Raw genomic sequence first — 11,946 nt, 5'->3', positions numbered from 1 at the left:
TTGATTTCAACCCCCTCCACCTCCACACACACACACACACACACACACACACACACACACACACACACACACACACACACACACACACACACACACACACACACACACAGTGCCATCGCTCCTCCACCAGCCCACCAGCTCGTGCCATTGGTGCCCGGGCTGCTGTCTTTGGCTGGGATGGGCGCAGTCCTGCAGGAGCGCGTGCCGCCACAGAGTCTGGAGAGGGTTTTCATCCGGGAGAGGGAATGGAGGAAGAAGGCGTCGTGGAGCAACAACAACAGGCCTAATGTGGCCAGGTACCGACCGACCGACCGACCGACTCACACTAGGCAACAGGGATGCTCCTCCGGTGCCTGCACCGGGAGCTCCTCCGGTGACTCGACGGCGGAGAGACGCTCGTTGTTCGTTGTTGTTTAATTATCACAGCACTTTGATCATCTCTATAATGTAATGTAACGCTGTACAATAATTTTGCGCGGCGTTATGTGTAATTGCAGAAGATGCATTAATCTCTGAAACCACTGAGCGGTTCTGTATTTGTTTGTCCGTGTTTCATTAGTGTTTCCTCATTATCGTTATGTGGGTCAGTACTGTAGTTGCGATTAATTCAGAATTTATTTCTTTTTCCTAAAGCAGCAAAATGGGAAGGAGGCAGTCACAAAGGAAACCCCAGCAGCCACAGCACACACCCCCCAGCCAAGAAAATAATAATGAAAGAGTAAGTGCAGTTTTTTTTAGTCTTTAGTCTTATTTGTGCATATCACTCAATTTTATTTGATTATTTTCATAAGCCAATATCCCATATTTAAAATGAACAGAAACCAAAAGTGAAAGTATTTTTTATTTTTAAAAGAGAAAGAATTACGTGAGAAGCAGAACTGTTCAGGAACTAGGAATCAATTGTCTCTCAAAAGGAGATAATTGATGACAGTTAAGATACATACAAACATGTGCATGCATAAATGTCCAAGTAAAGTATTCATTTTTGGCCCATAGTTCTGAATTATTGGCTGAACAAAACAAAACCTTTTTAAAATTTTGGGTAACTGTGGCATTTTCTACATTTTTAAAGAGTTCAGAGATTAAAATATTAATCATTAGCTCCAGCCGATTCTTTAATGTTTAAATCATGCACATGTATTAGTAATAAGTTGAACACACAGTATCTGTCTCTCTGTGATCACAGAGGCTTCAGCCAAGAAGAAAGCACAAGCCTCACACCCCTGTGACCAAACCTAACACATGTCAACACAGGTGAGACAGATGTTTTCGTAGATGTTTGTGGTATATTGATGTGTTGATGAAAAGAAGGGATCACCGCCGACACGTCTTCACTTGCATTCAAAAAGTAGTTTATTAATAAGAAGAAGAATCAGTGTACAAAAATGTCGAATCTTGGAGCATCTCATGGTGCCAATGTGAGATCTCTCTCTATGGCTCAAAACCACAATCTTTATATACTTTCTAACTCCAGAACTCCACCTTCTCTCAACATAAGGATGTAACTTTCCATATTAGGCATTAACTGTTCAACATTAATGGAAGCATTCTGTAAATCCAAACAATAGCTGTATCTGTCTAACATACACAGTTCATGTATTGTGTTCATAAACACAAGACAGGATCTAACCTATATATAATTTTACGACCTTGAGTTCATGCTTCGGACAAGGCTGAACATCAGCTTAAGGCTCTGTGAACAACAAAAACACATTCTCCTCGGGTACCTCTCACATGGGTCACTCATGCCTCATCTATTACTGTTACTTACACTTACACTTTCCTTCAGTTCCAAGAAAGACAGAAGAACATAATGCATGATATTAAAGCAAAAAGTTCAGGTTGATAATACACTACATGTTCTGTCTTCAATTTTCTTTGTTTTCGTCACAGTTTTGAAAAATACAATCTTTGTTTTTCTTTCCAGTGCTCAGGGAACCTTGGAGTCAAAGTCCCATCCACGTTCCCCTGCAGAGGACAGGATGGAGCCGAAGGTGCTGCCGGCTCCCCAGCGTTCAGGCCACAGAGAACCGAAGCACACGCGGTTCAGGGGGAGCAGACACGCGCCGGCCTTCCCCTGCCACCGCCTGTCTGAATCGAGCCCCGATCTGATGGAGAAACACTCGCCCAAACCGGAGGAAGGAGACAGTGACACCGACTTATCTGAGTCGGAGAGACTTCCTGTGTCATCTTCCGGTCGGGTTCCTCCGCAGCTCGAGCTGAGACCGGACGTCGTTGAAGCTGAAGACCGCTCCGCTCACAGCCACAGACCCAGAGGACGGAGCCGCGGAGGAGGCTTCGACTTCCCAGATTTCCTTCCTCCGCCTTTTAACTCTTGGAGCCTCAGTCAGCTGTCCGTCTTCTACAACACGGAGAGCTTCGGGGGGGCACCTCGGCCCAGGCCGGTGGGTGCTTTGGAAAGATACCTGGAGAGACTCTTGCAGCTGGAGTGGCGCCAGATCCAGACCGTCCAGGAGGAGACCGGGAAGTCGGCCGCCTCGGATACTACTACGATATCCAGCTGCCAAAGGTCGTCGGCAGCCGCAACGTCACGCCTCAGCTCCCCGAAGTGTATCCTCCAGTGTCAGCGTGCCTTCCCCCTCACCTTCCTCTCCTCGCTGGCCAGTCACTACACCCTGCTCTCCAGCTGCGCCTGCTGCCTGTACCGCATCCGCCACTCGACCTGCAGCGCGTCGTGCTGCCGCTCCGCCCGTCAGTCCAGACTGAGTCCCATGCTGGAACGCAGGGGGCCCGCGTCGCTCCCCAAAAGAAGCTACAGCGAGAGTCGGGTGCACTCCTCGGACAGGGGCACGGTGTCCCAGGCTCAGAGGTTCAGCAGCCCCGTGAGGGCCAACAGCCACCTGCGGAGGATGCAGGCCTCAGGCAACATCCGCAACCCATGTCAAGGTGCTAACGCCAAACCTCACACCACCGCCGCTGCCAGCAGGGACGTGAGCGTCGGGGCCGAGAGGGACTGTCTCAGAGCACGGGGGGATGTGATGGATTACAGGACAGCGGGGTTTCGGAGGAGAAGTGGTTCAGAGCAGAGGAGAAGAACGGGAGTAGAAAGACAACAAAATGGATCAGATAAAAGACGGAGTGGTTCTGAGTGCAGGAGAGGAGGAAGCGAGCGAAGGAAAATGGCAGAGTTGAAGGAAGGAGAAGTGAAACCAGATGCTGTCACTGCTATAATGGACAATCTACATGGATCCAATTGTTCTCTTGATATTAGACCAAACAAACCAAAACAGGTTGAATTTGTTTCAGCATGAGTAGTAATATAAATGTAATCTGTTTACCACGGCAACAATCTGCGTTTTTGAGATTTGATTATGATTTTTCTTGTTTGATTTGATTGACAAAAAGTGTAGCAAGTGTAATTTGTAATCCAGTGCTTTTAAGTCAAATATATAAATCCTGCAGTGGATTTTTACACGCAATTTTATGTGTATGTGGATATTTATACAGGCTAAATAATCTTTTTGGCTGGAGAGCAACAGAGCTGGCTCTATAAACATGAATGTCACTGACGGACTGAGTGATAAAGTTTGCACCATTAGCCGTTACTCTTTCCAAATGTTTTAGTGCGAACAAGCAGTGCTGCCAGGTTTAGGCCCTTTGTCGCTAGATTATCAACTTGTTTTTTTAAATAGCACCGCACATCTAGTGACGTTTTGGACAAACCTCACCCTTCGACTGGGAGGTCAGGTGTTCCTTCTGCAGACACACCTCTTTATACAAGGCAGCTGATATGAATAAGCTTTATATCACTCAGAGTGATCATTTTACAGGTAAATACAGTCAAAATACTGCCAAATGTTTGATAATATGAGGTCTGCAGTTTAACATGTATCTTAATGGGCCATGTTTCAGTCACTGTTTTAAACTTGTTCTGTTGTCTGACAACAGAAACAGAAAAAAGTAAATGAGAACAGCTTTATTGTAAATTCAGCTGTATTAAAATATTGTATTGTTAGCACAGAGAGGTGGAGAGAAGCAAACAGATAAAGAGCTAAAAGCAGCAGACGCATGAATGCAGAATGCAAATATCTAGGTTTTAGCCTAGTTAGTAACTCAACCCAGTAAGCCTTTGTAAGCACAATACATTATAGCCTATTGTATGAAAAAAAAAATCCTCACCACCAGTTTCACAAATATGTGAATCCTGGAGCAGTTATTCTTGGTTTAGTCTGTCAACAAGAAGAAAAAAAAAGTCATTAAAGTTACTGGAAAGTTATGTTTGAGTAATGTCTTTTTCTTTCTTTCTTTTTTTTTTAGGTCACCAAGTGTAGTAGAATTGTGGTTTTGACCTTGTTCTTTTCTCTTTTATGGCTTAATATTGATCAATTGATCATCATTAATTGTACCTGTAACAGGGTTAAAACAAAAAAGTAAACAGAGTATTTACTTTTGCTCTTCTTTTTTTTTTTTAGAAAAATAATAAACACATAGGGGGGAATGAAACATGATTATTACCTGTAAAAATTAGAAGGGGAAAAAAATCACAATATTTAGATATATTTATAAAACAATGAGCTTTATAAATAAATGAAAACATTAATTGAGTGGGAAAAAAATAAAAAATTTAACGTATTAGGCTATCTCTTGTAATACTGTAGCTTTTTCTTGTAATATTTCTCCAACTAGGCCTTTATGACCCTAACCCATGAAAACAAACAAACAAAAACATAGCTGGTCTTTTATTTTATTTTATTTTATTTTACAAACTATGCGATTCAGGGGGTCGCAGAGACATTACATGTGTTTTACAGACACTGGGTGGGGAACTATTGTTACGCGGCTTCCCCCGGTCGTTGTTTCAGACCGGACGTATTTTTGTAGCGACACACACAGCCACCATGGACGCGGAGTCGCAGCGTGTGTTGGAGTATTTGGTAGAAGTTGAGGAGGCAGCCGAAGATGTCCTCACCACTAAACAGCAGGTAACACTGTCGTTTGGTGACAAAAGGCTGTTTGTTACACGCAGAACACACACGGTCACTGGACAAGAAGAGAAGAAAGAGCACCGGTGCTAACGGAGCTAACTGAGCTAACTGAGCTAACGGAGCTAACGGAGCTAACTGAGCTAACTGACTGGCTAGCGGCTAAACTCTCTGAGATAAAAACAAACTGCGCCCGGACATTGGTTTGGTTGCTCTCTGTGTTGTTACTGAGATGCAAAATCCATTGCATTTAAGCTCACAAAGAAGTAACGTTAAGTTACTGTAAACATTGTTTTATTATTACTACTGAACAGAGTCAGGAGAAAAAGTCTGAACTGAAACTTTGGCGTCAAACGTGACTATAAGTCAGATTAGATGGTGAAAGAATTTAAATATATCCATAATTGAATTCATCAAACTGTACGCAAAGCAACTTAAAGGACAATTCCGGGCAAATTCAACCTGGATTCTGAAGATTTTCTTTTTAATTGCTCCTGTTTTGCAGTAGTTGTGTGTCTGTCCCCGCATCGCCACGGCAGCGATGAATGGGAGCGGACAGCATTTCCGTTTATAAGGCTGTTTACATCCCCCAAAACCGCATTTTCCCCCACAGCCAGCGTCGGGTGGCTATTCAAACATACACCGAGGTTTTTCTTTTACTTCAAGCAAGCCAAACGGAGAGCTAATACAAAGTATCGCGAAGTCTCGCGTGAGAGTAAAGTTGTCCTTTTTAAGAGAATAGTTAAAGCAGAAGTAAGCGGAATGTTTGTGTTAATATGAGTCTTAAATAGTTATATCTTCCGACAGCAATCACTTATATAGAGTGTTTGGTCTGAAACACGGGTCTGTCAGTCACTCTGCTCTGCTCTGAGCCGAGGAGAAAACTTTCCTTGTATCCTACAACCTTTATCCAATGAGGAGAGAGAATGGCATAAAGGGGCGGTCCTCTGTGTGTGTACAGCCAAGGGATGCGTGTGAATGTGGTGACATAGGGACGAGGGCGGGGACTGCTAACTCCATCGGCTGACAGAAAGTTAGCCAAAACTACCAGATCGCTTACTTCTGCTTTAAATGGTGCTCTACAGAGAAGAGATGAAGCAAATAGACTAGTAAAGTGAACTGTCAGAGATCATAAAGACAAGCTGCATTTAATCACAGCTGTTTGATGACAATATAAAATTGTGAGCATTAACAGGTAAAACCGCAATATATGCATTAAGCCATTTGTAATAGTTTTTTTAGTCAAAGGATATTTAAATGTTGCCTATCTAATCCCAGTGCCCATGGTAGTCCGAGTCTGATTACGCCTCTACAAGAAGAGGTTAACCTACAAGTCCAAAACACTTGTAGGTGCTGACATGCACGTCACAGTGTTTTTCACAGAGACCATATCTGTATATCAATCGTTACTCAGTATATTACATGATGTAGCCTACAACAGTAACGGGCACCAGGCTGTTACATAATGATACATTTACCCACAGAAACACTGTAGGCCTATGATATTCTACTCCAACAAAATAAAACTACTTGTGAAAAATGATCATGCCACATAACCTCACCTCCAGAGTTGTGTAAGTTGAGTACTAATTGTGTTCTCTGCTGTTTTGAGATCGTGGACCTGGACTCGAAGAGGAACAGGAACAGAGAGGCGCTGAACGCACTGAAAACAGAACTGTCAGATACAGGTGAGCGAGCGACGCTTCATCACAGGATGCTGCTGACACTGAGATGTAAAAGCTCGTCGGTGTGTTCTCTTTGAATCAAGTTGTGAACAGACAATCATCGAATCCATCAGGTTGTGTTTACAGCTATTACAGTACTTTTACAGTGGAAATGACTGGTTAATAAGTTGATATGTATTTGTAACACTGATTGTAGATACACTGTACATGGCATGAGACTGACCACCACTGTCATTTGCAGAGAAAGTGAAGGTTTGCTTTGGAAACATGTTCATCAAATTTCCCAAATCAAAAACAAAAGAGATGATTCAGAGAGGTAAGAATGACCACTTTATATCTAAATCTATTTGGTAGATTCCCGCTATTAAACTGTTGTGTTGTGTTGTGTTGTGTTGTGTTGATGCAAACATGTGGGCACTCCAGCTAAATTTCATGTGTTTTTGATCTTTGAAGTGAAAAGAAGTAAATAGAACCACAAACCTTAACAAAATACTCCAAACTAAAAAAAAAAAAGGGAAAAAATGAAAGCCTTATTGTGGCACTGGAATTAGTTTGGACAATGGACACCCTATTAAGTCAGTACTTTGCACCCCCAGTTCTTTGTAGCTTGCAAACACTTTTTATTGCTTACAGATGAGAGCCAGAGATGGAAGCATATTGTTTTCGGGTTGTCAATGCGTCCATCTGTCTTGTTCTGGTGGACACGATATCCTAGTAATGCCTTGGCTGGACTTTAAATTCACTTGGACTCAAGAAAGAACTAATTAGATTCTGCTGGTCAAATTTCATGCAAAGGCCTCTTTAATGTTGTATCTCAAGACTTCGTTGAGGAAATTTGTTTAGATTTGAGCCCAAACCCTCATTTAGGCTCAAAGATAAAGTGATAAGATTTGATAAGCTTTTTGGCGAGGTAAAAGTTCAATGTACAAAGTTTACATTTACAGTTACAAATGCAATATAGCAGGAATGTCTTTACTCTGACTTGCTGTCACCTCTGTGACCATTTATACCGGCAACCTGGCTGGTTGATGGTCGAGACAAACAACGACTAGAAGTGGTGATTCTAGTTTTGGTCTTGATTTAGAAATGTTCATCCAAACTCTGAGGTAATTCAATTCAATTCATATTTTATTAAAGGTACTTCTCAATGAGAGGTCCATTGCTCCTAAAGCGTTAAAAACAAAGAACATACACAACAACAACAATACATAAAAAAGAGAAAAACAACGGTGATGTACATGAAATATAACAATCACGCATAAGTGTACAGACATGAACGCCAGTGGTTCCACATCGTTGCTGTGAACTTGACTGAGCTGAGTGCAGGATTGATTACGCATGAAATAATACAATTTGATGAGTTGGTTACTCTACATATGAATCTAAACTATACATCAGATTCTGTATCACAGCAGCACAGGTACGGACCTCAACAAACCAAACACTTGCAAACATATGACTCTACAGCTTCTTGGAGCCTTAAAGAGATAGTTCAACATTTTGGCAAATTGGCCCATTGCCATAAGGAGTAGGTTCGTTACCTTTAATTGATGGTGCAAGGTATTTTTAGAACGGCGGAGAAGAGCCGCGAGCTGCTCAGAGCTACGCTACGGAGGCTAATGGGATTTCTTGGTTTCCCTCATCAAACTCATCAAATACACAATGCAACTGAGTTGTTTTCGAGGTAAATTCATGCAAAACCGCTGATGCGTGTTCCCATCAGGGGCAGTTTTTCGGCAAGCAGTCTCTGCATTTGCCTCGAAAACAACTCCATCTCGTAACGTTACGTTATTATCTCATAGCGTGGTGAATGTGCAGGTCACAACTTGTCCACAACAGCGTTTTGGAGTTGTTGGATTGTGTATTTGATGAGTTTGATGAGGGAAAACAAGAAATCCTGTGAGCCTCCGTACCTGCTCCGCCGTTCTAAAAATAGCTTGCACCGACAATTAAAGGTAACAAACCTACTGCTATGACTATAGGGATTATGGCAATGGGCCAATTTGCCAAAATGTTGAACTATCCCTTTAAGCAGCAACCTCATACAGTCATTGTATTCCACAGTGAGTCTCTGCATGCTGCTTTTCTTGTGCCGACACCACAGGTGGGCAGCATACAGAGATGTGCAGAATGCGTTAAACAGAGTGTGCACATGCTGAATGTGCTGGCCGTCGTACAAACACGGCATGTTAAACGTCCACCCTTAGATCATCGATGATGTGGAAGTCAGAGGACTGTGGAGGCAGCTTCAAAAGCTTGTGTTTCTTGAAGTGGTTCATGGTGGATTTGAAGGTCTGTTTTGGATCATCGTCCTGCTGCAGAAGTTGACTTCTTTTCAGTTTTAGTCTCTTGATATTCAGTGGAACACATTCTTCCCTCTATCTGTACAGTGTTTCCTCTGGCACCGGCTGCCACAGAGACACAAATCATAATATTTCCAACCCCATGTTCAACAGATGGCTGTGTGTTGCGGCCAAAGAGCTCATATTTTATCAAATTATATTTTTGGTCATTTCATGCTTTACTTCTAACAACAGTATAGATGAAGAGGAGGCCGGCGTGCAGCCAAACCCAGCAAGGTGTGTTAAGACACTCTGAATCTGAAGCTTGTTTGAAAGAAGACATCAATTTTCCAGAGCCTCAGTCAGTTGCTTAGAGAAGTCGCTAGTTGTTGTGTGTTACTGCAAAGTTTAAAGAGAGGGAGTGCGTCATACTCTGGAAGCTTTGCGGTATGGAGGGAGGGCACCACCTTTGGTCTCAACAGACTCCTGAGAGCTTTGAAAGATTTGAAAAAAAGACTCACTGCTGGCCACAGAGGTTGTATCTTCTTCTTTTCACTTCAAAATCTGCAACACCTTTCTGCGTACATTTTGTATATCGTTGCTAAATGTTTCGGGCTCTGTTCGTCCACAGACCAGGAACAGCTAGACAAGGAGATAAATGAACTTCGCAAAGGACTGAAAGCAAAAGTCAATCATCTAAACGAGATCCAAGGTATGAAGAGCATTTTGTCTGTTCAGGTTCCCATGTGCGACAAACTAATAGTTTGACATTTTGCTGCCTTATTGGTCAGACACAAGTCAGATATTAAAGGGATAGTAGCATTTTTTTAAAGTGGGGTTGTATGATCTACAAATAGCCCCTAAGTACTTTAATTGCAGTAGAAGACTCTCTGCACTCCTCTCGCAACGCCAGCCCATAATAGCCCTGCCCAGAGATTTACAACATACATTGTTGTGAATGGACCCAAAGAAACTGCCTATTTTCGTGGCCTAAAAGAGGTTTTACCTGAAAAAAAAAGACAGTTCCATTGTTCGCTATAATATAATTTTTTCCAGCCCCTCAAAGTGCAGGAAAAACACAGTTTTTATTTGGACCTAACCAACTGCTGATCGGTGGGCGCTAACCCTGGGCCGGAGGGATACGTGAGTTGGTTAGGTCCAAATAAAAACTGCGTTTTTCCTGCACTTTGAAGGGCTGGAAAAAATTATAATATAGTGAACAATGGAACTGTGTATTTTTTTTCAGGTAAAACCTCTTTTAGGCCGCAAAAATAGGCCGTTTCTTTGGGTCTGTTCACAACACTGTATGTTGTAAATCTCTGGGCAGGGCTATTATGGGCTGGCGTTGCTAACGGGAGGAGTGCAGAGAGTCTTCTACTGCAATTAAAGTACTTAGGGGCTATTTGTAGATCATACAACCCCACTTAAAAAAAATGCTACTATCCCTTTAATGCTGACTCTGCAAGAACCAAAATCACCCCACAAAAGTGAAATGAACCTCAAGGATCTTTCTGTTTATTTGCAGGTAAACCTGAGCTGAGAGGCTACAACATTTCCCCTCTGTCCAGTGATGAAGTCAAAGCTCTGAACAGCATTATAAAGAGATGACAACACCTTTGTTAACAAATTGCCTGAGAGCTTCACCTGGCTGCTACTGGACAGGACTATGATGTGCGATGATGTGCGTACTATGACACTCTGTATGATGTGATGGCAGGAACTTTACATACAGAGCGAACCGCGCTATTAGTCTACTTGCCAAAAATGAGTACCCGGAAATGTTGAGTACCCCAATGTTTTATGTTAGAAATATATAGTATGGGTCTCCAGTATTCAGAAACTGCCGGATGCTAACTTATATATATTGGGCAATTAGCACAATTGACATAATTAGCATAAATTACCATAGTTTCCTATATGGGCAATATTTCAGCAAAATTGACTTGGCTGATCTGGGCAATATTGGAGTGGTTTTAGGGGTTATTGATGATGCTGAATCCATTTCTGACATTTTCAAAATTCAAAATGGCTGTCTAAACCGGAAGGGACCAGATTGAAATCCATCAAAATTGGCCCACTGGCGGTTTAAATCTGGTCACTACCGGTTTAGACAGCCATTTTGAATTTTGAAAATGTCAGAAATGGATTCAGCATCATCAATAACCCCTAAAACCACTCCAATATTGCCCAGATCAGCCAAGTCAATTTTGCGGAAATATTGCCCATATAGGAAACTATGGTAATTTATGCTAATTATGTAAATTGTGCTAATTGCCCAATATATATAAGTTAGCATCCGGCAGTTTCTGAATACTGGGGACCCATACTATATATTTCTAACATAAAACTTTGGGGTACTCAACATTTCCGGGTTCACAATGGGGCCCTATGGGCTGGCAAGTAGACTATATCCATATAGTTGACATCCTCTAATAAAACAAACAACAGATCTTTAGCAGACAAATAAATACTGCACATCTTGATAAACCATGTACGACGTCTAACCAGCAGCCGTGGTCGCCTGGTGTTATTTCAGAGTCTATGTTTCATTACACAGTTTAGTTTCACTGGCCTTGACAGTAGAACTTCATTTTCTTACTACATAGCTTTTATTTTCATAGTTGCGGCCAACAATTCTGAATTCATTCTGTTAAAATGCCCATTGCTTTATGAACAGTCGGACTGAATAGCATCAGTTTGGGGTCGAATGAAAAATCTGGTTAGTGCCACTGTTTGGTTAATGGTCACAAGAGGGCAGTAGAGTAGAGCCTTGATCCACCATCTGCCCCCATGGCCTTACAACTGCTCTATAATAAACTTGAACTATGATACACACACAGGTGTAGTTTGAAATTCAGTCAAATCCTACATTTTTAGCAAATCATCAATGTAGTGAAGCTTATTTAATTGTAGTACACAAGTATTGCGTAAGAAGCCATGTTTTCTTTGTGTGATAATTATTTTTCATTTCTGTGTTTTATATAAACCAATCCAATCTTTGAGTAAATGTATTTATATCTCAATCATTTTTGGCTC

General features: G+C 42.0%; 2 protein-coding genes across 3 annotated transcripts; both read left to right on the top strand.

Annotated features, from left to right (window-relative positions):
- Positions 1-117: 117 nt before the first annotated feature.
- LOC146987393 (uncharacterized) lies at positions 118-4,237 on the top strand. 2 transcript variants are annotated; one of them, XM_085776564.1, is made up of 4 exons: positions 118-296; positions 637-718; positions 1,187-1,254; positions 1,928-4,237. In XM_085776564.1, exons 1-4 carry the CDS (start codon positions 178-180, stop codon positions 3,270-3,272), a joined length of 1,614 nt encoding a protein of 537 aa, XP_085632690.1. In that variant the 5' UTR covers positions 118-177; the 3' UTR covers positions 3,273-4,237. The 2 variants fall into 2 exon arrangements, with proteins under 2 accessions (XP_085632690.1, XP_085632689.1); XM_085776563.1 differs by having other exon boundaries at positions 127-296; positions 634-718.
- Positions 4,238-4,791: 554 nt separating this feature from the next.
- Positions 4,792-10,665, top strand: pdrg1 (p53 and DNA-damage regulated 1). The gene is made up of 5 exons (XM_085776571.1): positions 4,792-4,943; positions 6,556-6,631; positions 6,870-6,944; positions 9,542-9,622; positions 10,436-10,665. The coding sequence occupies exons 1-5, from the start codon at positions 4,860-4,862 to the stop codon at positions 10,516-10,518; spliced, it is 399 nt and encodes a 132-aa protein (XP_085632697.1). The 5' UTR covers positions 4,792-4,859; the 3' UTR covers positions 10,519-10,665.
- Positions 10,666-11,946: the final 1,281 nt, after the last annotated feature.

Source organism: Trachurus japonicus, chromosome 5 (genome assembly GCF_045865225.1).
Source record: "Trachurus japonicus isolate A0001 chromosome 5, Traja_1.0".
NCBI lineage: Eukaryota > Metazoa > Chordata > Actinopteri > Carangiformes > Carangidae > Trachurus > Trachurus japonicus.
This window is presented reverse-complemented; position numbering and strand designations above follow the sequence as displayed.

Coding starts and splice junctions, on each gene's coding strand:
- LOC146987393 (XM_085776563.1), top strand. CDS start 178: ATGGGCGCAGTCCTGCAGGAGCGCGTGCCGCCACAGAGTCTGGAGAGG. Junction 297..633: donor AACAGGCCTAATGTGGCCAG/GTACCGACCGAC, acceptor TTTTTCCTAAAG/CAGCAAAATGGGAAGGAGGC. Junction 719..1,186: donor AAGAAAATAATAATGAAAGA/GTAAGTGCAGTT, acceptor CTGTGATCACAG/AGGCTTCAGCCAAGAAGAAA.
- pdrg1 (XM_085776571.1), top strand. CDS start 4,860: ATGGACGCGGAGTCGCAGCGTGTGTTGGAGTATTTGGTAGAAGTTGAG. Junction 4,944..6,555: donor TCCTCACCACTAAACAGCAG/GTAACACTGTCG, acceptor TGCTGTTTTGAG/ATCGTGGACCTGGACTCGAA. Junction 6,632..6,869: donor AACAGAACTGTCAGATACAG/GTGAGCGAGCGA, acceptor TGTCATTTGCAG/AGAAAGTGAAGGTTTGCTTT.